Below are 26,979 nucleotides of genomic sequence, written 5' to 3'. Positions count from 1 at the left end.
AGAAGTACAACTAAAAAGAGTAACTGAAAATAAATAGAGTAAATAGAATATATTGTTTGATATTGTGATTAACAATATCTAACAATATCTTATCAATATTAAACAATATCTAAACAATATCTAACATCCACGATGCTTTCCTCTTCAGAGCCTTCCAACAAATGGAGGTGTGACAATGGAAGTCCACCATTTCGATAATGGAGGTGCATATGTGTGGAGGTGCGTCGCTTATGTGATGCGGGGTAAGGTTAGGATTTTCAATATTTTTTAATTAATGGTACTTAGGTCATTTTGATAGGGCTATTGGGGTGCAGGAAGAAGGAGCCTCCTACTCAACAGGGCAAAAGTTTGGTCCAAATTTCTCCTAATTTAAAATTGAAGTGTGATTCACACCCGCTGTCACAAACGAAAGGATATATATAGTTCAGTGTTTTTATACAATATGAACTCCCGTTTCAAATGTAAAGGAGCGTAGATTGAACAACTTAAAGCAATATAACAGAAAAAGAAAACCAAATTCACAGAACTGATTTTGTAATTGTGTTCCAATGAGTAAGATAAAAATTTAGTATATAACATTACATGGCATTAAGAGTCATCTACCCAACTAAAATAATTACATCACTATACTAAGAATTGTTCCTAAAGCTATGTGTACACGTGTGGCAAATAAACATCTTGAAGCAGCTTAGACGTCTATATCCTCCAGCCAATTTACACATACCAGGGAGATCATTCTGAGTAAACTTGTGACTGAAATCTGGCCAGAATTGGTCTCTGATGATATTTAGTGGGAATGCTCTACAAAACATGAATGCAAACAAGGATTTATAGGAATCACTACCGAAATAATTCCGGAAATGACCACATTATGAACCTTGCAAAAGTGTCAGACTCCAGAAATTCAATATGAGCAGCCCTTCCAATCATAGAGTTTAAATTCTTGCCGTAGGAAGTGGCATCAAAATTAACATCACAACGAATGAAAACTCGACGTTCAGAGGGATTGGCACGAATTTGGTCCAAACAATCATTCAGCATCTCTAGGAACACTCTACCCTTCTTTGAATTGTCATGTGAAGCAGCCTGGCATGACTCAATTCTAGCAGAATGGTAAGGCACATAACCATCCTGAAAAAATTAATTATTTACCACCAAATCAAATCAATCCAAGTAAAACCAATAATAAGAAGCCACAGGGATGGGAAAAGAAAAACGCAGAGATTCAAAGCGGATTTCCTTAACTTAGAAATAGTGCCTCATCGCACACCAGATTCCTTACATATTTAAGGTCTGCTTACTTTGAATAATTTTTTATTTATTTATAGTTTTCACTTTTAATTGCAAAAATGCTATCTTATTTCCATTTTATTTTATTATTTACAAACTTTCTTCAAAAATAAAATAAAATGCAAAAGTGACAATAAATGACATTTTTATTATCAAAAGTGAAAGCAAAAGCATTTTCTGATACCAAACAACCACTTAGTATTCCATTTAATCTAAATTCAGAACGATAAAATAGTTCCAACAAAATCTTACTACTTTTGAATATAAAGTTCATCTGCCAGCTTTTTATTCTAAAAAAAAGGAAAAATCCAGAATTCTTGTTTATTTGGCATTTGGATTCATTTCAGATGCGCCATGATACTAGACACGTAACATTTATTAAGAAAAAATTATCAAACTTCGAATGCATTTATATATGCGAAAGATACTATCTATCAACTCCAATTTAAAATACCCATATTATACCTAAAGTGCAAGTGTATTCACTGTTAAGAAATGATAATAAAAGGAGTGTCCGGAAATGATTTCAATAGTCAGAGACAAGGGAAAACCTGAGGGGAAGATAGCAAGATTATATTTCTAAAATGACTCAAGGTCTTCCGCTGAAAAAGAAGAGAAATGTGAAGAAATATCAGAACTTCATCATCTGATTAATGAAACTACACACAATATATGATCCAGGTCTTAGAAGAAAAAGTATGTGTTGAAATATTGTGTAAATATTACACATTTACTGTACAATAAATATAGATTGATTGGATAATAAATATAGGTTTGTTTGCGAGAAATCCCTATAACTAAGGGATTGGGATTAAGAATTTATTTGGTAAATTTGCTCCAGAATTAAAGTCCTTATGTTTGGAGATTTATTTCGTTTATTTCAGAAGATGTAGTTTCATTTTTTGTTTCGGGAGATTTATTTCCTTTTAAATAGGATTTCGTTTTTCCTTCAAATAGTCCTCCATAATTATGCTTACTGTCTACACTTTTTTTTCACATGGTATCAAAGCTCTAGGTTTTTCCTAGAGCCCCTGGTCTCTATTCTTACCACTTACGACCTTCATTGCCATTTTATCTTCAAGAGGGTGAAGCCTTCATCCATGCAGTTCTAGTGTAACAGCCTTCATTCATTCATGCTTTATTGTTGTAAAAGCATTATTTCAGTGTTAAGAAGCAGTTTAGAGGAGTTATATGCTGACTCATAGGAAGTTGGGTAATGGGAAGTTATGTTTTTTAGTTTTTGGGAAGTTGGTTTTTGTGTGTTGTAATACTGTAATTGTGTGTTGTAAAACAAAATAGTTATAGTTCTTCCCATCTGAAGATTTGTTTTAATTGTTGCAATACAACTTAGTTCTTGAAGGACCATTACTAAGAATGGGTATTACAGCTTTATTCTTAAGGGACATGTGAGAATAAAATCTAAAAGCATGGAAGTAGATTCAAATCTATCAACAATAGCACTACCGGTCTTCAATGGTGAAAATTATCATATTGGAATGTTCGAAGAGAAGCCTACTTGGAGGTTTTAAATCTATGGGAAGTAGTAGAAGAAGATTATGAAGTTTCTACACTACTCAACAATTGAGCAATGACTCAAATAAAACATTGCAAAAGGTGAACAAATTTAGAGAATACTCTAAAAGGCTTTTAGGCATAGCAAATAGAATAAGATTGCTTGGTAATGTGTTTAATGACTCTCGCATTGTTGAAAAAGTTTTGGTTACTATACTTGAAGGATATAACACAACCATAACCATGTTGGAAAAAACCAAGGACCTATCAAACATCACCTTGGCATAATTGTTGAATTCTTTGCAAGCACAAGAACAACAAAGGGCTATAAGAGAAGAAAGATTTGTTGAGGAAGTATTACCAGCCAAACATGAAGATGGTGGGAGATATAAAAATAACATTAATATGGAGGAGCAAATAGTTTTTTCAATAAAAGAAAATGTTGCTTAGTTGTGGCACAAGATACTTGGGCATTATCACTATCAAGGGCTTCTCAAAATGAAAAATATATGAGATGGTCAAAGATTTACCTGATTTTGAAGTGATTTCGAAGACAACTTCGCTGTATTAGTCCAATAGTTTGGTATGAGTTGAAGTGAGGTTGATCATTGTGCTTTTTCGTCATTTAGGAGTTGAGTGTATCTATCTAGCAGTGTTTGCAGTGTTTGTTGACAAATTGTTCTTATAGGTAGCAATCAACATTACATTTTACAAAAAGAAAAACACCTAGACATCAAAAAACTTATATACTTCATGGGAATTGAGGTAGCACAATCCAAAAGTGGAATTGTAATATCTCAGAGAATGCACAGATACTCTAGAGAACATAGAGCTAATGAATTCCAAGCTCTTTGTTGGAAGTCTCACATCAACTAGAGATAAGATTAAATTATAGTATATAAGGTGAAAACCTTAACTTACAAGCGAGTTTTGTAAGGTTGAATTAGACTTAAAATCCACTTCTTAACATGGTATCAGAGCCATGAGTTAGAGCCTATCTTAGCGAAATTTGTTGTCTGCTAGGTTTATTGTTCCACTTGTTATCGGGCCGCCATCATACCACCCACTAATGTCTAGTCCCACGCTCCATATGTATATGCCTCGACAAAGGAGTGTATGTTGAAAGTCCCACATCGACTAGAGATAAGGCTAATTTACGGTATATAAGTGGGTTCAAACCTCACCTTATTAACCGATTTTATAAGGTTAAGTTAAGCTTAAAGTATACTTCTTAACATCCATTAACACAATTATGGATCATGTCAAGGAGCAAGCTGTTACGATAGCCAACATTAATTGCAGATTTTTTATTTATTGTGTCTTAATTAGTTGAGATATTGTTTTAATATTAGGAAGATTGTAATAAGAATAAAATCATGTAGTTATAGGGATTTATTCTTTCTAAGAATATGGTCCGTTACATATGTATATGTTTAAATAGGTCAGTTGACCTAATAATCATCAATAAGGAATAAACAATTATTCCCTTATGTTTTCAAGATGGTATCAGAGCTCCAGATCCTAGGAGTCTCTGACCGTAACCCAAAGCACTAAATCGCAATTGCCACTGTTGCGCAGCCTTTATCCATTTTGTTTCATCGCTACCTATGTTTTTTTCACTACAGCCTTCAATGTTGTTTTTATTTATTACTGCAGCCCATTGTTGCATCTTCAAGCAGTCTTCATCACTGCATCTGCAATTGTCTTCTGCAGCCTTCATTGCTGCACTTTATCTTTTCCATTCCATTATTCTTGCTTCTATGGATGAGGCGGTGAATTTTGTCCCTGATTCAGGTGACAAATTTGTCCCTAATAATGGAGAATTGCAAAATATTCACTCTGCATACAAATTCAAAGGCAAAGGCAAGGGTAGTCATCTTACATGAACCATATTAAAAGGCAAAGGCAAGGGTAGTCATCTTACAGAAAATCCTCCTAGTGAAACAGAAACCAGATTCAGATCATGGAAAGAAGAAGATTCAATGATTATGGCGTGGCTTTGGAATTCTATGATACCTTAGATTAGTGACATGTGTATGTTTCTAAACTCACCCAAAGAGATTTGGGAGGTAGTCGAACAAACCTACTCAAAGGCTAAGGATGTTGCCCAAATATATGAAGTGAAGGTAAAAACTGTGGGAGCTAAAAAAGGGAATAAATATGTCACAGAATATGCTAATCAGCTCAAGTCCCTATAGATGGAATTGGATCATTATCGTGTGATAAAAGCAAAGTGTTCAGAGCATTCAGTTCTACTCAATGAGTATATTGAGCAAGACCGTGTATATGATTTCCTAGTTGGCCTAAATCCTGAATATGATCAAGTTCGGATTCAAATTCTAGGCAAAGAAAGAGTTCCAAGTCTGAATGAAGTCATAGCCATTATCTGAAGTGAGGAAAATAGAAGAAATCTAATGTTGGAAATTCCTACTGCTGAGAGTACTGCAATGAAGGTAGAAGAGGGAGCAGCAATGGTGGTTAACCAAAAGAAGAACAATTTTCTAGCGGGGGAAAAGAAACAAGAAGAAGTGTGGTGTACTTATTGCAAGAAACCACGTCACACAAAGGAGAAGTGTTGGAAACTACATGGGAAACCACCAAAGCGAGAATGGGGCAGCCAAAAATTTCATAACCAAAAGAGGGGAGGCCAAGGACAAGTAAATTCTGTAACCGGGCAGAATGAAGAGATGGGGCAACTGAATCGTGAAGAGATAGAAAGAGTAAGATCAGTTCTAAGTAAGATGGACAAGTCTGCATGCATGTGTACCTTGATACATTCTGGTAAGATTCCATATTCTCTTGGCTTTAATGTTTCGGATACAAACTTTTCACACTCGTGAATATTAGATTCAGGAGCCATAGACCATATGACACCTCTACCTCTATATTTTTCCACCTACTCACCCTGTCCTGGCAATAAAAAATTTCTACAGCTGATGGAACGCTTATAACTGCAGCTGGACAGGGAGAGATCCACATAACCCATCCCTCACATTAAAAAATGTCCTTCATGTTCCTAAATTATCCACTAACCTCATTTCTATTCAAAAACTTATAAAGGATCTCTCTTGTACTGCTATATTTGACAACAATATGTGTATTTTACAGGACAGGAACTCGGGGTGGACGACTGGACGTGCTAAAGAATGGAATGGTCTCTATTACATAGAAAATCCCAATTTGTCTACAAAAGTCACTCTCTTGTTACAGAATTTGCCATGATCGATAAAGAAAAAATTCATCTTCACCACTGTCGGATGGGGCATCCTTCATTTCAAATTGTAAAAACTATCTTTCCCTCTTTATTTAAAAACATAGATATAGGGAGTATGTGTTGTGAAGTTTGCGAGTTAGCCAAACATAGACATCTCCCTTTTCCTATTAATAATAAATTGAGTGATCAACCTTTTTCTCTTGTTCATACTGATGTCTGGGGTCCTACGAATATTCCAACTTTTTCGGGTGCTAAATGGTTTTTAACCTTTATTGATGATTGTACTAGAGTTACTTGGATTTTTTTATTAAAACACAAATCTGAAGTCAGTTCCATGTGTATAAATTTTGTCTCAATGATCAAAACTCAATTTGGTGTCACCATTAAGAAAATCAGATATGATAACGCCAAGGACTATTTTAACATTACTCTAAATTCTTTTTGTCAAAAAAAAAGTATTATTCATGAGTCTTCGTGCGTTCACACACCTCAACAAAATGGGGTGGCTGAGAGAAAAAATGGGCATCTTCTAAATCATACTAGAGCCCTTCTTTTTCAAAATCATTGCCACATACCTAATCAATCGTTTACCCTCAAAACTTCTAAATTTACAAAGTCCTATGCAGGTCCTGTCCTCATTCTATCCCCACATAGAGTCCTCAAACAAACTTCAACCTAGAATATTTGGGTGTATAGCATTTGTCCATGTTCACAATAATGAAAGGGGAAGACTTGATCCTAGAGCTGTCAAGTGTGTTTTTGTAGGTTACTCAAATACACAAAAGGGATATAGATGTTACCACCCTATATCTAGAAAAATTTATGTGTCTAGAGATGTTACCTTTCATGAACAGGAAAGTTATTTTAAGGAATCTCATCTTCAGGGGCAGAGTATAACAAAGGAAGATGAACCATTAAGGGAAGATGAGCTTCTAATATTCTCAAGACCTTAAATTAATGTTGGTGTCATGAATGTGGACAGACCTGAAAATAGTCCAACCCAACCTGAAATTGAAATACAACTAGAGACCGAAACTACTATCACCAAAACTCAACCTGAGATTGAACCTTTACAAATTAAAAGCCAATCTGAAACTGAGATTACTAATGGTAGAAAAATTGGGAAAATTTTGGTGTATTCAAGGAGAAAAACGAGGGTCATTCCAGCTTCTAGTCATGTTCAAGAATCCAATCTGGTACCACTATTTGAGATAACATCAACTAGTCCTGTAAATTTGTTTAATGAATGTGATGCTGGAATTTTGGAAACCTCAGAAGTACAGCAAGAAAACCTTAGCCTACCCAATGAGCTTGACCTACCTATTGCTCTTAGAAAGGAAACTAGAACACGCACTAAAAAACCTATTTATCCTTTATCAAATTTTCTATCCTTCACACAGTTCTCTCCTACCCATAAAACTTTCCTTACAAATCTGAATAACATATCCACACCATCTTCTGTATCTGAAGCATTATCTAATAGAAAATGGAAACAAGCCATGGATGTTGAAATGGAAGCACTGAACAAAAATAAGACCTGGAAGCTTGTTATCTTACCTAGAGGGAAAAAAGTGGTGCAAATGGGTATTTACTGTGAAGTATAAAGCAGATGGAACAGTTGAACAATACAAGGCAAGGTTACTTGGAAACTTTTGCTCTGGATGGTGTGGATTACTTGGAAACAATACAAGGCAAGGTTACACAGACGTATGGTGTGGATTACTTGGAAACTTTTGCTCTGGATGCAAAAATGAATACGGTTAGAATCATATTATCATTAGCAGTGAGTAATGGTTGGGACTTACTACAATTTGATGTAAAGAATGCATTCCTACACGGAGATCTTGAAGAGGAAATTTACATGGAGTTACCCCTAGGTTATGATGAAATGGCAGTCTCAAGAACTGTATGCAAGCTAGAAAAGGCCTTATATGGATTAAAGCAATGTCTTAGAGCATGGTTCGGTAGATTTTCTAATGTGATGACAAGTTTGGTTATAAACAGAGTCAGGGAGACCATACTCTTTTTTTCAAACACTCAGTTTCAGGGGAAGTAACTATTTTGCTGGTTTATGTAGATGATATTATTGTAACCGGAGATGACAAGAGAGAGCAACAAAAGCTGAGTGAATGTCTTGTAGCAGAATTTGAAATAAAGATATAGGGAAACTCAAGTATTTTTTGGGAATTAAAGTAGCCTACTCTAAGAAAGGAATCTTCATTTCTCAACAAAAATATGTTACGAATTTGCTTAAGGAAACTGGCAGAACAACGTGTAAACCAGCAAGCACTCCAATTGATCCGAATATGAAATTAGGAAGTATGGAGGAGGATGTGGCTATGGATAAAGGGATGTATCAAAGACTTGTAGGCAGGCTCATCTACTTATCCCATACCAGGCCAAACATTGCTTTTGCTGTCAGCCTAGTAAGTCAATTTATGCACCAACCAAAAGAGGCACATTTACATGTTGTCTTCATAATTATTCAGTATCTAAAAGGTACTCCAGGCAAAGGGATTTTGCTCAGAAAAAACCAAAGCCTAAGTATTGAATCATACACTGATGCAAACAATGTTGGGTCAATTGTGGACCGAAGATCGACCACTGGATATTGCACATTTCTTAGTGGAAATTTGGTGACTTGGAGAAGTAAGAAGCAGAATGTCGTGGCAAGATCAAGTGCCGAAGCAGAATGTCGTGGCAAGATCAAGTGCCGAAGCAGAATTTAGAGTCATGGCTCAAGGAATATGTGAACTTCTATGGTTAAAGATTATACTAGATGATCTAAAGATAAGATGGGAGAAACCTATGAAATTATATTGTGACAATAAATCTACCATTAGTATAGCTCATAATCCAGTACAACATGATAGGACTAAACATGTTGAAGTGGATAAGCACTTTATTAAGGAAAAATTTGAAAGTGGGTTGATTTGTACTCCTTTTGTATCTACACAAGATCAACTTGCAGATATCCTTACTAAAGGTCTACAAAGTATCACGTTTGAAGGAATTGTATCCAAGTTGGGAATGAAAAATATTTATTCACCAGCTTGAGGAGGAGTGTCAAGAAGCAAGTTGTTACGATAGCCAACATTAATTGCAGATGTTTTATTTATTGTGTCTTAATTAGTTGAGATTTTGTTTTAATTTTAGGAAGATTGTAATAAGAATAAAATCCCGTAGTTATAGGGATTTATTCTTTCTAAGAATATGGTCCATTACATATGTATACGTTTAAATAGGTCAGCTGACCTAATAATCATCAATAAGGAATAAATAATTATTCCCTTCTGTTTTCAAGAGATCACAATAGTAAACTTCCACCAAGTTAGGGGGAAACTTCCAGATACCAAGAGATAAGATTGGCTAAGAAAATAAGCAACATTATGGTCACCTATCCTTACCTCTCCTTTGTGATCGGTGTGATAAATCAATTTCTTAATTTTCCATGTGCATGACATTGGAATGCAATCATTCACATTCTATAGTACATTAAAGGAGAGTTGGTTTGTTATATGGACACAATAGTCACTTAAGTTGTAGGATACTCAGGCCCTCCCACTAATAGGAGATCCACTTCCAAAATATATTGTCTTTATAGGTTCCTAAAAAAGCAAGAAACACAATGTAGTGGCAAGATCTAATGCAAAATCATAGAATAAATCTATGACTTCTATCACTGGTGAACTTATTTGGCTCAAAAACAACTACTTAAAGAACTAAGATTTAACAAGTTTACACTGATTGCCTCAAATCTAGTATTCAACGAGGACCAAATATATTGAGATAGATTATTAATTCATTCGTGAAAAGATTGTATCTAGAGACATTACTACTACGTTTGATAATTGCTATGATCAATTGACATGTCTTCACCAAATCGTGGTAGGGTCCTAGAATTGATTATATGTGTGATAAGCTTGGTCCATATGATTTATATGTGCTAATGGTATGCTAGCACATATAAATATTATATATATATACATATGTATATATATATATATATGTACATATATATATACATATATGTATGTATATATATATATATGTATGTATATGTATGTATATATATATATATGTATGTATATATATATATATATATATATATATATATATATAACATGTTCCTTCGTTGTGCTTGAGACACAAAAGGATTTCACCCTATGACTTTGTATCCTTTATTCCTACAAATTATAATCAAGAATTCAATTTCTATGATTTGTTTGACATTGATTAGGGATGTTCATTGGATGATATTAAAAACACTTCCGGTTATTGCTTTATATTTGGTTCTAGAGTGTTTTCTTGGGCTTCCAAGAAGCAAGATATTGTAGTTTTATACTGCAGAAACGAAATCTACAGCTGCCAATGCAAGTTAATAAAAGCCTTGTGGTTGAAGAAAATTCGGGCTCATCAACATGTGCTTCAGACAGGCTCAACTAAAGTGTTCGTAGATAATCAACCAGCAATTGGAATTTCTAATAATTCAATTTTTCATGGCAAGAATAAACAATTCAATATCAAGCTATATTTTCTTAGAAAAGTTAGAAAGAGCATGAAGTTCTGTTAGAGTATTGCGAGATTGAAGATCAATTGGCAGACATCTTTAGAAAGGTGCTTCCAAAAGGGTGTTTCGAGAACTTGACAGAGATACTTGGAGTCAATAGTACTAATACAAGGAGTTTTGAAAATCCAAAAGTATTTATTATAAGAGTTTATTGGAGCATTATTCCTATTGTTGAGTTTTAAATCTAAAAAACATGGGTGTTAATGGGTGGCAACAAATTTATGGGTAATTTTATTTTTGATTTATTTTCTGATTAGTGAGTGGAATTGTTATCAATTCTCAGGTATGTTTTTCTTGTATTTAAAGGTTATCAATATGAATAAAAAGTATGCGAGAATTTTTAGCCTTAAAAATAGGATCTAAAACGTAAAACAACCACAAAATGGATGAATGTTCTACATATAAAATAACCACAAAACATGATCTAAAACGTAAAACAATAAAACATCTCTATTTATTGCAAGAAAAGACCACAAAAAACGTAGAATTTTCTTAATAGCAATGGCAAGTTAAATAACTGAGGTATAGAAAAATGGGACAAAAATACTAAGAAAATTAGTGAAGAGATAGTAAATTGTGAAATTTAGAAAATGTTACGACCCCACAGTAACAGCTAAATGTCACATGTCAAATTAAGTTATTCAAAAGAATAGACTTTAAGTTAATGCTTCTGTTAATTGATTCTGACCATTGTAGAACACTTCTTACCTTGCATAGTTTATAGAGGAATGTATTTTGAATATCTTGATCATCTGTGAAGGTTAGTTGATGAATACACTGTGTACCTTTTAGTTTCTTCAAAAGCCACAATCCAGAATTAAACAAAGAGTTTGAACTGTAAAGATACCCTAAGTGTGGACCAGATACCGAAACATATGTATGTAGATATCTTAGAAATGGTTCCATCATGCTCTCTGCAAACATAAGACAAAATTTAGCTCCTAATTTAAATTAGATGAAAACCATCAATTCTAAAGTTATAACCCACCTGCTAGTGCTGTTCTTATAATGAGGTTACCAATAGAATGTCCAACAAAACTTAGTCTAATATCTCCTAAACTCCCATATTTTGCAGCTTTATCCATTTTCTTTTTAACAAAAGAAACAACTTCCTTAGCTAGCCGCCGACCCATTTCTCTGAAGTCTCCTGAAGTTTTATCCTCATTAGTCTCTGACATAAGATATTCTATCTTGGGGTCTAACAGAAGCCACTGGTTTCGAATAAGCCGTAGATCCAAATGATGCCCCTGAAATATTTTAAGTCATGAAGAATAAGCATCCAACCATCTTCGAACAATGAAAAATATACACACACAAGAAATTTGTGAACGTTATGCTTTCGTGCAATTCTTTACACAACCATTCCCAAGTCTGGATATAAAAGAGCATGTTAAATTTTACAACCAACGTAAAACTTTGTTGAATATTTATGACATCGATAGACAATGTAATTGTGTTAACTTAGGTGGTACAAGTAACTAATGCCTTGTTTTTTGTTCAACTCACGTATCGTTTCAAATTTTCAGAGTCCAATGTATTAGACCTCATGTGTAGTGGAAAATAAGCATGTTTCCTATATTTCATGAACCCAAGATTCATTTTGGAGCACGGAGTACTGTCACATTTACACATATATCTATGGAAATAGTCGAAACCATGATCAGGTGAAGAGAAAATAAGAGAATTAAATCAAGAGACATGAAGTGCATAAAGAACCAAATCATAAGGCTTTTGGTTGGTAGGTTATTTCTTAAGTTATGTATGCTATTTACAATATTATGTTTTTAGTCACTGAAATATGGATTAAACCCTTTTTTTAGTCCCTAAACACTAAATTTGGCAAAGTTTTTGGTTACAAAATAAAATATCAAGGAACAAAGGATGGTTATTTCATGAGTTATTAACGTACTTAAAGATTTTATAGGTTTAATTATGCTTTTAGTCTTTGAAATTTGGATTAAATCCATTTTTAGTCTCTCAAATTTAGCAGAGCTGGTTTTAGTCCCTATTGAATAAAAAGAAAATATAGTAGATATGCTACAATAGGATATTATAATTAATTACATGTGTTCTTTTAGACGATTGCAGAGATCTCTTTGTATTCATTACTTTAGGGTTAGAGTTATCTGTATAATGTTTCAAAAGTTTGATTCAATAAAATTTTCTCTTATTCTTTAATCTTTTTCAAGTTGGTATCAGAGCAATATTAAATATAGTGAAATTAGATATGAGATTAATCTCCTTTGTGTAGAAAATACACATAAGAACTGTATTTATAATAAATAAAGTATAGGTTAAGCCCAAAATACACATGAAGAATAATAACAATAGAAACTGAAAATAAGATAGAGATAAGATATCTAATGATATCTTAACACCTAGTTTGGATAAGTGGGCAGATATTCTCACCAAGCCTCTTTCTTCTAACCGTTTTGAACTTCTTATGAGAAAACTACCCACACCTTGAATTTGAGAGGGGTACTAGAGATATAAATGTAAACATTCAGTTATTCAACTGGATGTTAGTTACTTATATGGTTTTTCTACTTTCTACCATGATTAGTGTGTAACTATTGTAACCTCTCTTGAACCTATATATGCTCACCTTGTGTATTCTTTCTGATTCAATGAAATAATAATAAGTTCTCTCCTTCTTTCCTCTCATTTCAAAATTTTGATAATTATATTTGTAACAAGTTTGGTGCATATGATTTATATACTCCAACTTGAGGTAGAGTATTAGATATATTATAGAAATATTTTATATTTGGGTTTGGGCCATTCCCTCTATAATGCTAGGTACGATATATGTATAAATTTTTCTTAGTTTTTCTATTTCTATCACATGAATATATACCATATCTCTCTACACCTAGTTCACACGGAAATTTGGAAAGAGGAAAAATAGAAATATACAATCCATTCTTGGCAAATCTCAACAACACTTTTACTATTATGCCAAAAAACTCTTTATGATGAGGTTAGGCTTTTTGCTTTTCCAGCTTTCTCGAAAGACAGCCAACTATCCGTTCATTTTTGCTTGACCCAATGTCTATAAAATAAGGTGGGCAATCCAACAAACTAAGATATATAAAAAATACAGTACTAATTCCAAAAAGTGCATGGGTATAAGACTTACCTGAAACCCATGAACAAACACAACAATCTTCAAGACACGAGGACTACTTTGTGGAGCAGATATATCGTTTGCCGAGTCCAAGTTGAGCCCAGTTTGTATGCTAGTGAGTTCTAAATTTCTCAAGTATGAATTATCACTGATAGTTCGACGTGGTGCATTCATCACACGTTCAACAATCACAATTGGTATGTGTAAAGGATCTCCAAATATGTGCATATCTTGAATTGACCGGTTGTTAATCTGCAAAGATGGAATCCATTCAAAGGCCATGTGCAAATGAAAAAAAGAGCTACTGGTTCATGAGCTGATAACTACCCTCATTTGTGCTATGCTTCTTCGACGAAGTTCTGCACGTGTAGCAGCAGTCTCAGGAGGCTGTATAGTTTAAGGCAAAAGAAGATCATGCAATTAGTTATTTGCTCTAAAATTAATTTTACAAAGTACCTCTGCAAAGCTACTTTATAGAAAATGAAGGAACAGTAAAGTACCTACCTCATCAGGTAGCTTCCACATACTGGAAATTCTTTTGTTAGCTGCACGATGGGGAGACTCATCACTCTGGCTGTTTATATAATGATGAGGCATCTCAACCTTAGAGTACACCATCCATATTGACCATTCAGCTTTTCGATCCTTAGCCCATGTCTCATGCAAAAATTCTAGAATCTTTATTTTGTTATCCCTAGAAACAAGAAATGTTATAGCTGATTAAACAAGGTAATTTTTTATCATTATTCTCTTGCATGGGTAATGAAAAATGCTAAGTATATTGGCCACAGTTAACTGCAACATTCTCACGCTATAAGAATGCCAGCATGTGAAACACTGAATGTGGATTTGTATGCAAAAATATCATCTGAAACGAAATATAGAAAAGACTGAACAAGGGGAACAGAAGCTAATGTGTCATTTATCTGCCCCTAGAAGAAAACATTCCATAATTGACCAAATGGGCAGCTGAAACAAAATATATACTTGCATATTAGGTGAGTAAATAAACCCAGACTTCTGAATCATAGCCTTTAAAAAGCAAACCTGTGGAACTTCAGAAATATGTTCCATAAATACAACAATTGATTTCCCACTGAATGATAACAGTTCAACAGCTCTCTCGTTGACAAAGAACTAAGCTTTTCAGCATTCTCAGAAGCTAGAGCTCCATTTCCACCCTGCACAAGAGACCACTTAATTAATAAAATCCTAGAGTGACATAAAAGGAAAAGCAAGAAGCAATTGTTTTTTGAATAAAGCCTAAGGACCTCGGGACCATTTTGTGGCTTGTCTTGACCTGAAATTTCAACTTCAGTTGTAAACTGATCAAATTGCGGAACACAGTTTATTAACTTCATACTGTTCCGTTTGGACAGAACCTGTGAAACATCTATAGCTTGACCAACTGCTTTGCTAAGCTTTTGCAGTTCTTCAAATAATATATCATGAGCTGTTAGTAATGCTTTAACAAGCATGGCATTTTTCAACTTTACAGAGGCAACATCACTCGAAACCTAGTTGGTCAAAAAGAATTCAGTTAATGCCCAAAAGTAATATATAAAAAGGAAAAAGGTTGAAGGATATCTAAATTATGTTTCATCCCACACACATACATACCGGTTAAAATATAACAATAAAATAATTAAATTAAATTAAATTAAATTAGGATACGATCATCAAGAATCCCTAAATAATAGCCATACAATATTTCCAACTTCCCTTGTTTAAATAAAGATAAGATACAATATAACCAGTTGTTACAAATTTCTAGAAAATCAACCGTTACATAATCTCAAAAATTAGTATGATTAGTTCCAAAACAACACTCAATAGGTTAGCTAAGAGTGGCTGGGTTTCAAAGAATACTTGGTTGCTTAGCCAAGAGGGGCTGAGTTCCAAAATATACTCAAGTGACTATGTGTCCAAATAATATTTGGGTTTATTAGAAGTGAGTTTAAAGCCTAACTCAACCTCACAAAACCGGCTTGTAAGGTGAGGTTTGCACCTCACTTATATATTATGAATTGGCCTTATCTCTAGTCGATGTGGGACTTCCAACACACCCCCTCACACCGAGGTATATTCATCTCGTGCATGGGACAAGAAATTAGTGGGTGGTCCGTTAGCGGCCCGATATCAGGTGAAACAGAATGTCCAAGAAAGTTCGCTAGGATAGGCTCTAACTTGGCTCTGATACCATGTTAGAAGTGGACTTTAAGCCTAACTCAATCTCACAAAACCGGCTTCATAGATCTGTTAGAGATTCTCCCAGCTCCTTGTGTTGAGGGTGGATGTGATAGCTCTTGTAGCACATATCCTGATTTTGATGCTCTTTGTCATGGGTCTCGGAGTATTTGTTATGCTTGCCCAACAGAGGTTCCACTGGCTGTGCCATTGTTTCCACCACCACCATGATCATCATCATCATAGTGCCTTCTTCACATGAAGGAAGAAACTTGAAGGAGTTTTTGGTGTTTCTGGTTATTGGATCAGTTGGGGCTTTTGCGGGTCTATGTACTATTGTTTATTTCCTTTGGTTTGGTGCAAAGAGGGTTTTGGTAGGAGAGAATTAAGTAACAGTTTTGTGAAGCCGGTTTTGTGGGGTTGAGTTAGGCTTAAAATCCACTTCTAATAGGGTAATTAGCCAAGAGTTGTTGTGTTCCAAATAATACTTAGTTTGTAACATGTAGCAGTAGTGAAACTCACTCAGTTGATTGATAATTGAATATAGTCTACACTATTAGAAGAATTGGTATAAAAGTCACAACACAAATCTTTCTTTCCTTTATATTTGTTTATTTCACTAACTAAAAGAATGAGAGATATACGAACCAAATCTTTAGAAAATACTTTTAACAAATGGTCTGTCAAGTAGAATCATCATCTGATTGTGTATTACCAAGAAGTTTTTAAAACACAATTCAACACTCCCTTGTATTTTTATCTATTTTTCACAAGGAACACTTAAATAGAAAGGTACTTTTGAATATGCGCTATGTATCATCTACATGGTAAACAGGTTCAAACAAAGCACAATGTAGAACTTGATAAGGTCATAATATAAGAACATGACACAAAGACACAGCCGACATATAATAATGAACAACTTTTTACCTTTGACTAAGCAAAGTTCACACAGTAATAGAGATTAAGAATGGCACAAATATTATGATTGAGGACCAAGTGCCAGTTTTCAAGAAGCCTAGTGAATAAATGAATGCAAGGATAAATTTGTAATATGTATTTTGAGAAACAACAAATGGATCAGTACTTCAAAGTGATCTCAATGAAAAAAGAGACATCCAATCTCTAGAACATACTTGGTTCAATGAGTCATAACTTCTATCAGCAACAAATGCAGCATTGCGAGAAAAGCTAAAACCAGAGCATGTGAAGAGGTTAGTCTATGTAATCAAAAACATACATAAAAAAACTTCCAATTAAATATTTTCTTAAGTGAAATTATAAAAAGAAACAGAAATTTTAAATGAAGGCCTTATAGATTCATACTGAAAATTAGCTAATGTGACAAACCTGGGTACCTTCGATGCAGATTGGTTAGAGGCAGCTTTCAGTAAACTTACATGTACACTGACATCAACCAGCACTGCATGTAAAGCATCAAAATGTACAGGACAATATGAATGCAATCCTAGAAGAGCTTTAGGAGGAATTCGGAATTCATGGACAGCAGCTGGGTAAGCATCCAAAGAAGCTTGCAAGTCAGCACTGTAGATGGTGCACTCCGGTTAGTGTACAGATTTCACTAAGGAGAGATGAACCAAAAAGGAACAACAGTGTGCTTTGGCAACATATCAATAACCCAGTGAATATACTACTTGAATCACTCACCCATTTTCAAATGTAGGAGCATACATAAGCTCAAACTTTAAAATTACACCTGTTGTAGGTAAAACCTGCAATTAAGAACCACAAAAACACAGTTAAATTGGATAAGAATATTGAATTAAAGAGCAAAGGTAGTCAAAATCGGACACTTAATTGTATAGTTAGACAGCTCTGTGCTGTCACTGATAGTGATCCCGTTCCTGCATCAGAACATGATTTCTGATCTAATAGGATCATACTGTTCAGATTTGTAAAATCACATACTAGCACTTCCAACAGCAGTCTCAATTCCCAAAGTCCAACAAAGACATGTTAGTGAGGTATGGCTAATAAAATAAATTTCGCAACACAAATTTCTTGTCATGAACGAATGATACCAAAAATTTAAACTTTTACGTAAAGTCACATGAATGGTTTTATATGACATGTCAAACATGCACCATCACAAAAAATTCCCTAGGGCAGACGAATGCACAACGCAAAAAGCCCACCTGAGTTGTGCTTAAATTTAACTTTTTTACTACAAGAATAAAGGGTGAAGAGGACCAAACTGAAGAAAACTTTTATTATATAGGCTCAATACCACGTCATGAACTAAAAACTACAACCGGTCCTCACATCAACTAAATTGTAACTGAAAGCCATTCCGGGTCTTTTGTTGTTAACATCACTGGACACCTGTGTCTCAGTAGACACGTATGTCATGAAGTGCATAAACAATGTATGAGTAATTAGATCTCAACTTTGTTAACACCTAAAATAGTATTAAGACCTAGGTTATCACCCGACAGATAATTTAGCACCCAACAATGGCAATGCCCAATATTTCCTTTCCCCTCAATACCCTATAGAAAGAGAAGAAAGCGAGATAGATCATCACCTCAAATCCACTTAGGGATAATTTGAATGAGATCATCATACATAAATGAATGTCCTGCCTAGCATATTTTATCCGAAAGGGCTGGGTCGAGAAACTATTGTCCGTGTCATCAATCCTCCAAATACCGTATATACTGCTAGCACGCAGATCATGAGCTGCAAATAAGAAATTTTCTACCACAGTCAATATTGTTTCAGCACAAACAGAACAGCTTCTACAAAAGTTTTCATATGAATTAATATGCATTTGCACAAAGAAAATCATTCAGTGGTAGTTTCAAGAATTACAAAAGAAGATTCGGATCTCCTTTCTTTCCAAGAAGCCATCACAAACACCTCAAGTATCAACTTTCATTTCAGCAAGTAAAATATCAAGTAAATAACACTCTAAACTAACGTTGTGTTTGGACTAAAAAGTTGAAGAGAGCAATTTAATCTTTTGGGGTATTCAATAAAGAAAGTATTGCTATTCAATAAAATATAGTTTGGATAAACATAAAAATTCAAAACAATTTCTAGTATGCTATTGTTATAATTTATTAGTGGTATGTCTAAGTCAGTTTTTACTTTTATTTAATTTTGTACTAGTCGTGCAGCTTCATCACTCCAATTATCTCCATTGGAAGCAGCAGGTTGAGCCTGTGGTTAAGGCTCATAAACTCCATCTTTTGTTGTTAATCTGGTTATCCCTCCTCATTTTCACATTGAAGATGACCACGAATCTGGACTATTAACCCCGCATATGAAGAATGGGAAGTCTAAGATCAAATCTCACTTGCTTGGTTTCAATCCACACTCTCTATGAACATTTAGTCTCATGTTCTTGGTACAATTCACTCTTATCAAGTATGGACCATATCCATTGTTAGATATCTTAGATATCTTATCTTTTATCTTCTACTTATTTGTTATTCTTTCTTTTTTATCATTATTTGTATTTTGGACTTAGCCCACATTTTCTTTAGTATAAATACAATACCCTATGTGTATTTTTTACACAAGGGAGATTAATCCCATACCTAGTTTTTCACTATCTTTAACATGGTACGAGAGTTATGGATTAAAGTTTATCCTAGCAAGGCCTATTGTTCCACGTGAAATTGAATTAGACTTAAAATTCACTTCTTAATAATTAGTACATATGAAAAAATGTGTAGGCGGTAAGCAATAAATGTGGAATTACTTTTCTTGATTTCAGAAAGAAACAATACATGGGTGCTTAAAAAGAAACATGAAAGCCTAATAAAACTAAATAAATCTCCTTAACTAAAGGAAATGAATCTCTAGAAATAAAGGAAACAAATATCCCGAAATGACTCTAAATCAGGAGCAAATCTACTAAATAAACTCCTAAGCTCAATCCCTTAATTTTAGGGATTCCTTACAATCAAATCTATATTTATTATTCAATAAATCTATAGTTATTGTACAATAAATGTGCATATTTACACCCACATTTCAATAGTACAGTTTATCATTCATTTCATTCTAGTACGATTTTTTATTATTAAAGAAAATTAAATCTCCCTTGTTTATTGTTTTCGATTCTCAATACAAATAAATCCACCTATGTTGTCTTAGAAACGTATGATTTCAGTTCAATACTTCTCTCTGTCTCATTGTTTAACAGTTATCATTTTACAGTAAGAAATTTTAAATTTCACTGAAATAGGTAGGATTTTTAAAATTCCTCACACTCCATCTCAATCCAACAAAACAAAATTTGTTTTCCCGTCATCCCACCTTCAAATTGTTGAAGAAACAAGATATTCTCTAGCACCATTGAAACCCTTTGAAACTTATTTCTCTTGTCATCACCAGAAACGGTTGCAACAACTTCGAAAGCAACTCATTGAGTCCACAACCAACAATTTCCCCATTTAGAATCACCACACAACAGAGTAATAAACACTCACAGAACAATGTTATTTAGTTCCTTTTTATGTTCTTTAAATAGCTCATGAGTAATGAAAACTCTTAAAAAATTATAAATTAAGTCTGACTCAAGCCTACAAAACTATTGGCAGAAATATGATTACCGTTATTGTAGGAGTAATATTATATAATGCATAAGTTTAGGGACGTTACTATAGGCACTTGATTTGTTTATGATTTGTTCCAAATTTCTTTTTATTCTCTGCATTAACTTTGTATAGTTGTCAAGATCTTTCTCTTAGGGTTGTACTCTTGTATATATTGTGGGCTTGGGTCCTTGGAATGAGACACAGAAAACAGTTCTCCATCTTCTCTTTTTACAAAAACCAATTTTTTTAAGTTGAGGTTTGCATCCACTTTATACCATAATTTGGTTATATCTCTAGTCAATGTTAGATCTCCAACACACCTCATCATACTGAAGGCTAGACATCTTGACCATGGGACTAGGGGAGGAACTCGATAGAGGGCAACACGATAGACCCAACAAACTTGTTTAGGATGTACTCTGAATGGCTTTGATGTCATCTTAAAAGAGTAGAATTTAAGCCTAATTTAATCCTACAAAACTGACTTTATAAGGTGAAATTTGCATCTACTTATATACTAAAATCTAATGATAACCCTAGTCAATATGGAATCTCCAACAAAAAACAATCCACACTTTTGACAACAGTTTCTTTGCTTGAAAATTTTGTTAGAAAATGCAGGACCCTTCTAAATCATTTCTCAAATTGAAGATCATCAAACCTTTGATTTCTAAGAGTCATTACTCAAAACTAAGATCATCAAACCAAAGCATTCTTTGTGAGCATCAAGAGTTAACCATCAGATTTTTTCTTGTGTTAGCTGTGATGAGATAAGAAATCTACAAGAACAAAGACCGTATTTGTTATATGAAAATCCTTGAAAAATTTAATATTCAAAAAATATTTAAGGATTGAATTGGTTTGTATTGCCCTTATTTTAATTACTTCACATTTCAAGTTCTTTGACAATTTAAAACACTTCTGAGAGAAATCCTCTCAGCCCTTGTTGACATTCAATGTATTGCAAAATTGAATCCCTCAATTTTTAGGATCTCTTAAACTATAGAGAAACTGGAGTACATGTGTTTATTGTAAACAATTACTATTACTGTTCAAGTAACAGCATACAACAAATCAAATTTACATTGATTAAGACTACCCCTCAAGCTGATCTATACATGTCCTACACATTAAGTTTGTTACATATGCAACATATTGCAAATGACATGGTAATTTCTCTGATGAAATGGCAGCACAATTAAATGATTGTATTGATAGCATAATTACACTACTTATCAACAGGTTAAATTATGGGCAAAATTTAACTGAATATGTGGCTTAGTACAATAGATGCATATTCCTCAAACACATGGGTATAAATAATATAGAGCATAATTTTGACAAATTACCTTCATATTGAACAACTCTAGCTGGGATTCCAAAAGATACATCTTCATCATCTTCCCATCTCATAGTAAGTTTAATCTGATACCATCTATGTAACACAAAATATGCATGTCAACTAGTGTAACAAAGGAGTCCTTATAACAACACTTGAAAGAAGAAAACAGAAATTGATGTATACCCTTGCTGGAAAAGGTCAAGATTGTGAAACCTATGAATGTAGATGGCAATCTCCTGTACAGCTTCCAACATAGACACCGCCCTGACCTTAAAAGTGTGTGCCATTACATCAGGAATCCGTTTTACTGGCCAGGTACTATATATTTTTCACACCAACAAACAATCCTAGTTATGCCCAACAATAACATATAACAACACACTATGGCCGTTCTTGTATGTCATAACAAGTAGCAAATCCATGCGTCTTCCTTCAGTTCTTATCATATCATATATGCTGAATATTGCAAATTCTTAACCAAATAAATCATTTGCTAAAATGAAACGCTGGATGATAATCTGAAAGACTCACTGTCCTCACCCTCCACGGTCAACTGCAACTGCAAATAAGAACAACAACAGGACACAATCACAAGTGAGATCGTAACATAAAAAGGCACAACAAAAAAATAAAATGATAATAGCCAGCTCTTGAGAAGCAATTGCAGCACAATCGCACGACACGCCTACAGAATGCGCATCATAAACAATTGGCATAAACAGTCACTTGTTTCTTGGGTGGCGATTAAGTATTGCAGGCTCACAAGGGAAAAAGAAATGAAAACCAACTAGAACAAGAGATGACTTTCTTCCCTGCCATTTTATTATTTCAAAATTGTCCTATAAGGACCTTACATATACACTGAAAGAAAATTCCAACACCTATTCATTATTTTAACAGCAAATATTCCTACGTGACAGAGAGAGTACAGCTCCTAATCCAGTCAAATATAGTACCTGAACCATTTGGGCTTAGTAATTGCTCTAGGTGGTGACCAAGTATATATTAAGGTGTTCATGTCATGGTAGTCATCCTAGTACGACTAACTAAGAAGCGTTTGCATAATCTAAAAAACACAGAATCATGGAAACAAACAAATTCACATTATATGAAGATGAAATAAAGTAAACTTTACGCTAAGATGGTTTTCCTATATAACCAATACACCGTAGCGAATGATTCGGCGATATTACAAAAAACTAAGATTTCTAAAAGGAAAACAAACAACTAATATGGTGATTAATTGCGCGTAATTAAGGCACAAAATTGCATGCATGTCAATTAGCAGGCACTAATAAATCCCAAAATGATGCTTCGGCCAAAAGAAAAAGGTTGGAGGAAATTAGAAGGACAAGGCAATGAAATGAACCATAGTAAGAAGATGTAATAAAAAATTCTAAGAGAAACTTGAAATTAGGAACCGCTGGTGTTCGTACCTGTGTGAAGGATGGTTCAATTGTTGCAAAAAGAAGTAGAAGGAAAGGGGGATAATAGAGGAAGACGCGCACGCTGGGGTTCGTATCTGTATGAAGGATTGTTCGTTATTGGGAGGGTTTGAATAACGTCTTTCCACGTTTTGATTGGTTTGCGCCATCGTTGGACTTTGAATTTCGACAACTTGTCATTGAAAAAATATTATTATTTCATTACAAAAATTCACAGTGTATATAACTTTTAAGATAACTAATATTTGATATTTAATATTTTAATATATGCAATAAATAGAACAATTTTTTTTTGTAAAATAAATTTATGTTATACATTTTATAAGTATATAATTTATATTATAGTTGAGATTGTTAATAAATAATTATTTTAACACGTAAAGTATATTTTAGATGTATATATCATCATTTGATATTATTTCTATTTATTGATGTAAAAGTAGAAATGGAAAAAAAGAAAATTAGAAATAGTAAAAATTATATTTTTTAAATTAAAAAATTTAAAAATATTAATATTTGAGCAATGCAATATATACTTGATTGGTGTATTTGATGCACTTTTAGAACAAAAGTTTTTATGTAAATACATATGAATATAAATTAATGATTTAATTGAGACTAGAAGTGACAATACCAGTTGAGTCACCTTGTTTTGCCTCGCTGGCATTTGATACATGAAAAGTGGGTTAGACCAGCTCCTCCCACATAAATGAATTAGTTTCTTTGTTTTGTTCCACATAACATTTGACCTACGCATAAAACTTGTTTATTTTTTTATTTTGTAATTTTGAATTAACAAGCATAATACATTGCATAGAAAATAAAATAATTTAAACATAACAAATAAAATATTCGTTCAAAACAAATTAACAATTATACCTTTTGAATCTTGATTTTTTTTCATTTGTGGTTTTTAAGACTTTTTATTGAAATTATAAGCACTATTAATCATAATGGTTATATTTGCACATTTATCTAAATGTTTAATTAATAACCTTATACACACATATGTTGACAAAAAAAAAAGATAAACATCTTTATTCAATAAGGAGTTTCGATGATGATGATGACTTATGAAGAAGTATGGAAGATTTGATGATGATGCATGGAAAAATGTTGAAGACTTAAAAAAATGCTTCAATTCAAGAGATACATTGAAGACTTAGGGATTTAGTTGTTTAAGTCTTGTAATATGTGTATGTTATTTAAAACAGTTCAATTAGTATGTCAAGAGTCAAAAAGACAAAACCCTAGCAGTAGAGCACCAAGAGAATTTTATTTATTTGAAAAACTCACTAGAATAATCGATTATTCTTAGTGATAATCGATTATCTCAGTTAAAACTGATTTTTGAGAAAAGTCTCTGTGATGATCGATTATCAAGTGATAATCGATTATCACTTACTAATAATAGATTATCATGGCTGATAATTTATTATCACAGCGAAAAAAATGTTTTTATAAAAGTTTATGTGATAATTGATTATCACTTATGATAATCGATATCTATGGCAGTTATGACTTAACTTTTCATATTCTTAACCTAATTTCTAAATAGGTTTCCATAAATAAAGTAGTTGGCTTTCATTTGAAATATACAGAAGTTAGAGAAGTCTGAGTACTTGAGAACTCTCTGTGGGAAGGCTTTGAAAAATCTAGTGTGGGTAGAGTGATAACTTTCATCAAGAGGGATCTTGAGTGATTGAGTGTTGTTGTGGTTGCTAGGAGAAACCAGTCATCCTTTGTGTGATTCAAAGGAGGTGTTTTCATCCCTTGTGGATTTGAAGGGAGGTGTCTTTATCTCTTGTGTGATTCAAGAGAGGTGTTTTCTAAACCCTAAACTTTATTATCTATGATTGTATTGTGATTTATTTTAGTGATTAAGTTAATCTTGTTGTTTTTAGATTAACAACTAGACGTAGGGTCTTTTGATCCGAACTAGTATAAATACTTGTGCAATTTTCTCTTCCCTACTCTCTTGATTTTATTGTGTTTATTAAAATAAAAAAAAAAGGAATTTTAACTCAACTTTGATATTAAAAGGGGAAAATTTTAAAAGCATAATTTTTATTAAGAACCCAATTCACTCTCCCTCTTAGGTTTTTGTTCAAACGTTAATCATTCTGCAGCGCGTTTTTCAACAACATAATGATTACTATTGCATTATGGAATATTTGTCTTTCCATATAATATTAGAAACATATAATTTATTTTGCAATTTGAATTTATACGAGCTATGTAGGCCAACTCGCCTCCCCCTATCATTGGCTTGCACGAACTGTAAGCTATACGAGGTGGTCCAAGAGGGTCAGCGAGCTCAAAAACTCAATTCGTCATGTATTGCCACCCCTAATTAGGATTGATCTAAATGGGATTAAATGAATTTTAATTTAAAATATTAATTAAAACCAGATTTTAAAGTCTTCTTAAACGATAGATGTTATAGGTATATAAAATGCACTAGATATTCTAACAAAAAGACACTAATTAGATAGTCTAGTTTATAGAAGTTATCTAGACAACTTAATGAATCATCTATGATTTGAGCTTTGATGATATTATATTACTACATAGATGTTTCTTATGTGTTTTTACATGTGCTTTGTGTAGCTGAAGTGTAATGAATCATCTAATGACCTTATAAATGATACAAACATGACTAAATTGGAGATTTTTTTGATGACTAAGAGAAGTCAAGATCATAAGTTTGAAGAAGAAATAAAGTGTTAAATATGAAGAAAAAATGATAAAAGACAAGTCATCTAGGTAGCATGTTGCTAAAGTCACTAGTCAAGGTATTGTTTGATTAGTGTATCTTTAAAGTCATATAATCAATGTATGGTTAGATTTTTCTACACAATGATTCACCAGAATCATCTTATGGACTTGTTTAATGAACTTATAAAGTTGACTCATTTAGCGGTATTGTTTATTGTATATTGTCTAATGATTTTGTCTTAAAAGTAACGTTGAAGGATCTCGTCTACTTGTATCATTTAACTTGTTAGGGGTCCCTTCGATTGGTTTCTAAGTTCAATTTTCTACACATAAAAGTTGTTGCTTTAGATAGTATTTTTTTTCTTGAGATTTGAGGGACTTTTTGAAACTAGAAAAACATTGTTATTCACATTGAATATTCAAGAGATAAATTTGTCTTTAATTCCTTGAATTTGTGCTTGTTGATAATTGAGTCTTATACTTTAATTACAATTCTTAATAGTTTGCTTAATTTTGATAATCTTTTGTTTAAGTAAAAGAGTAATTCTTTACATCTAGACGCTAGGAATATGTAATGTAATAAAACACTTAAGTTGTAGACACTTGAAATAAATAAAGTGTTAATAGGCTCTCACTTATGGAAACTTGAAACAAATGAGGAACTAGATGAGTTAATTTACACTTGTTTAGTTAATTCAAACTTGTATATTAGTTTGTTCAATTGAAAGTGAGAAGAATGAAGTATTTAACCATAGATAATGAGAATGAGTAAAGTATTACTGTAAGGCCCATTTATTCTGCTCCCTTATTCTAAGGGCTGCCCTACAACAGTTAGGCCTAAAGGCTGGCCCATAGGATAAATGCCAAATTCGTGTTGCCCTAATCCACATTTGTCTCATTTTCAGAAACAAACCTAGAACTATGCCGTCACACTCTGCTGCCGTAAGGAGCTCTGCTAGGGTTTAGGTTTTCCCGATCCAACAGCGCTTAACTTCGTTTCCATATT

At 33.3% G+C, this 26,979-nt stretch overlaps 1 protein-coding gene and 1 pseudogene across 2 annotated transcripts; one reads left to right on the top strand and one right to left on the bottom strand.

The window, feature by feature from the left end:
- Positions 1-517: 517 nt before the first annotated feature.
- On the bottom strand, positions 518-23,433 carry LOC114194451 (uncharacterized). Of its 2 annotated transcripts, XM_028084670.2 has the most exons (17): positions 23,247-23,399; positions 22,342-22,369; positions 21,994-22,079; positions 21,818-21,903; positions 18,446-18,600; positions 17,569-17,633; positions 17,251-17,445; positions 17,037-17,091; positions 14,985-15,230; positions 14,761-14,894; positions 14,218-14,407; positions 14,041-14,100; positions 13,726-13,965; positions 11,575-11,833; positions 11,295-11,500; positions 1,842-1,892; positions 518-1,131 (listed from the first exon to the last, which is right to left on the bottom strand). In XM_028084670.2, the coding sequence occupies exons 3-17, from the start codon at positions 22,062-22,064 to the stop codon at positions 841-843; spliced, it is 2,304 nt and encodes a 767-aa protein (XP_027940471.2). In that variant the 5' UTR covers positions 22,065-22,079; positions 22,342-22,369; positions 23,247-23,399; the 3' UTR covers positions 518-840. The 2 variants fall into 2 exon arrangements, with proteins under 2 accessions (XP_027940471.2, XP_027940470.2); XM_028084669.2 differs by having other exon boundaries at positions 21,994-22,369; positions 23,247-23,433.
- LOC146884120 (uncharacterized) lies at positions 4,563-6,969 on the top strand (annotated as a pseudogene).
- Positions 23,434-26,979: the final 3,546 nt, after the last annotated feature.

The sequence above is a fragment of the Vigna unguiculata genome, chromosome 8, assembly GCF_037176805.1.
Source record: "Vigna unguiculata cultivar grain cowpea cultivar isolate G323 ecotype 2 chromosome 8, ASM3717680v1, whole genome shotgun sequence".
Lineage (NCBI taxonomy): Eukaryota > Viridiplantae > Streptophyta > Magnoliopsida > Fabales > Fabaceae > Vigna > Vigna unguiculata.
Note: the sequence above shows the minus strand (reverse complement) of the source record. Positions and strands in the feature narration are given on the sequence as shown.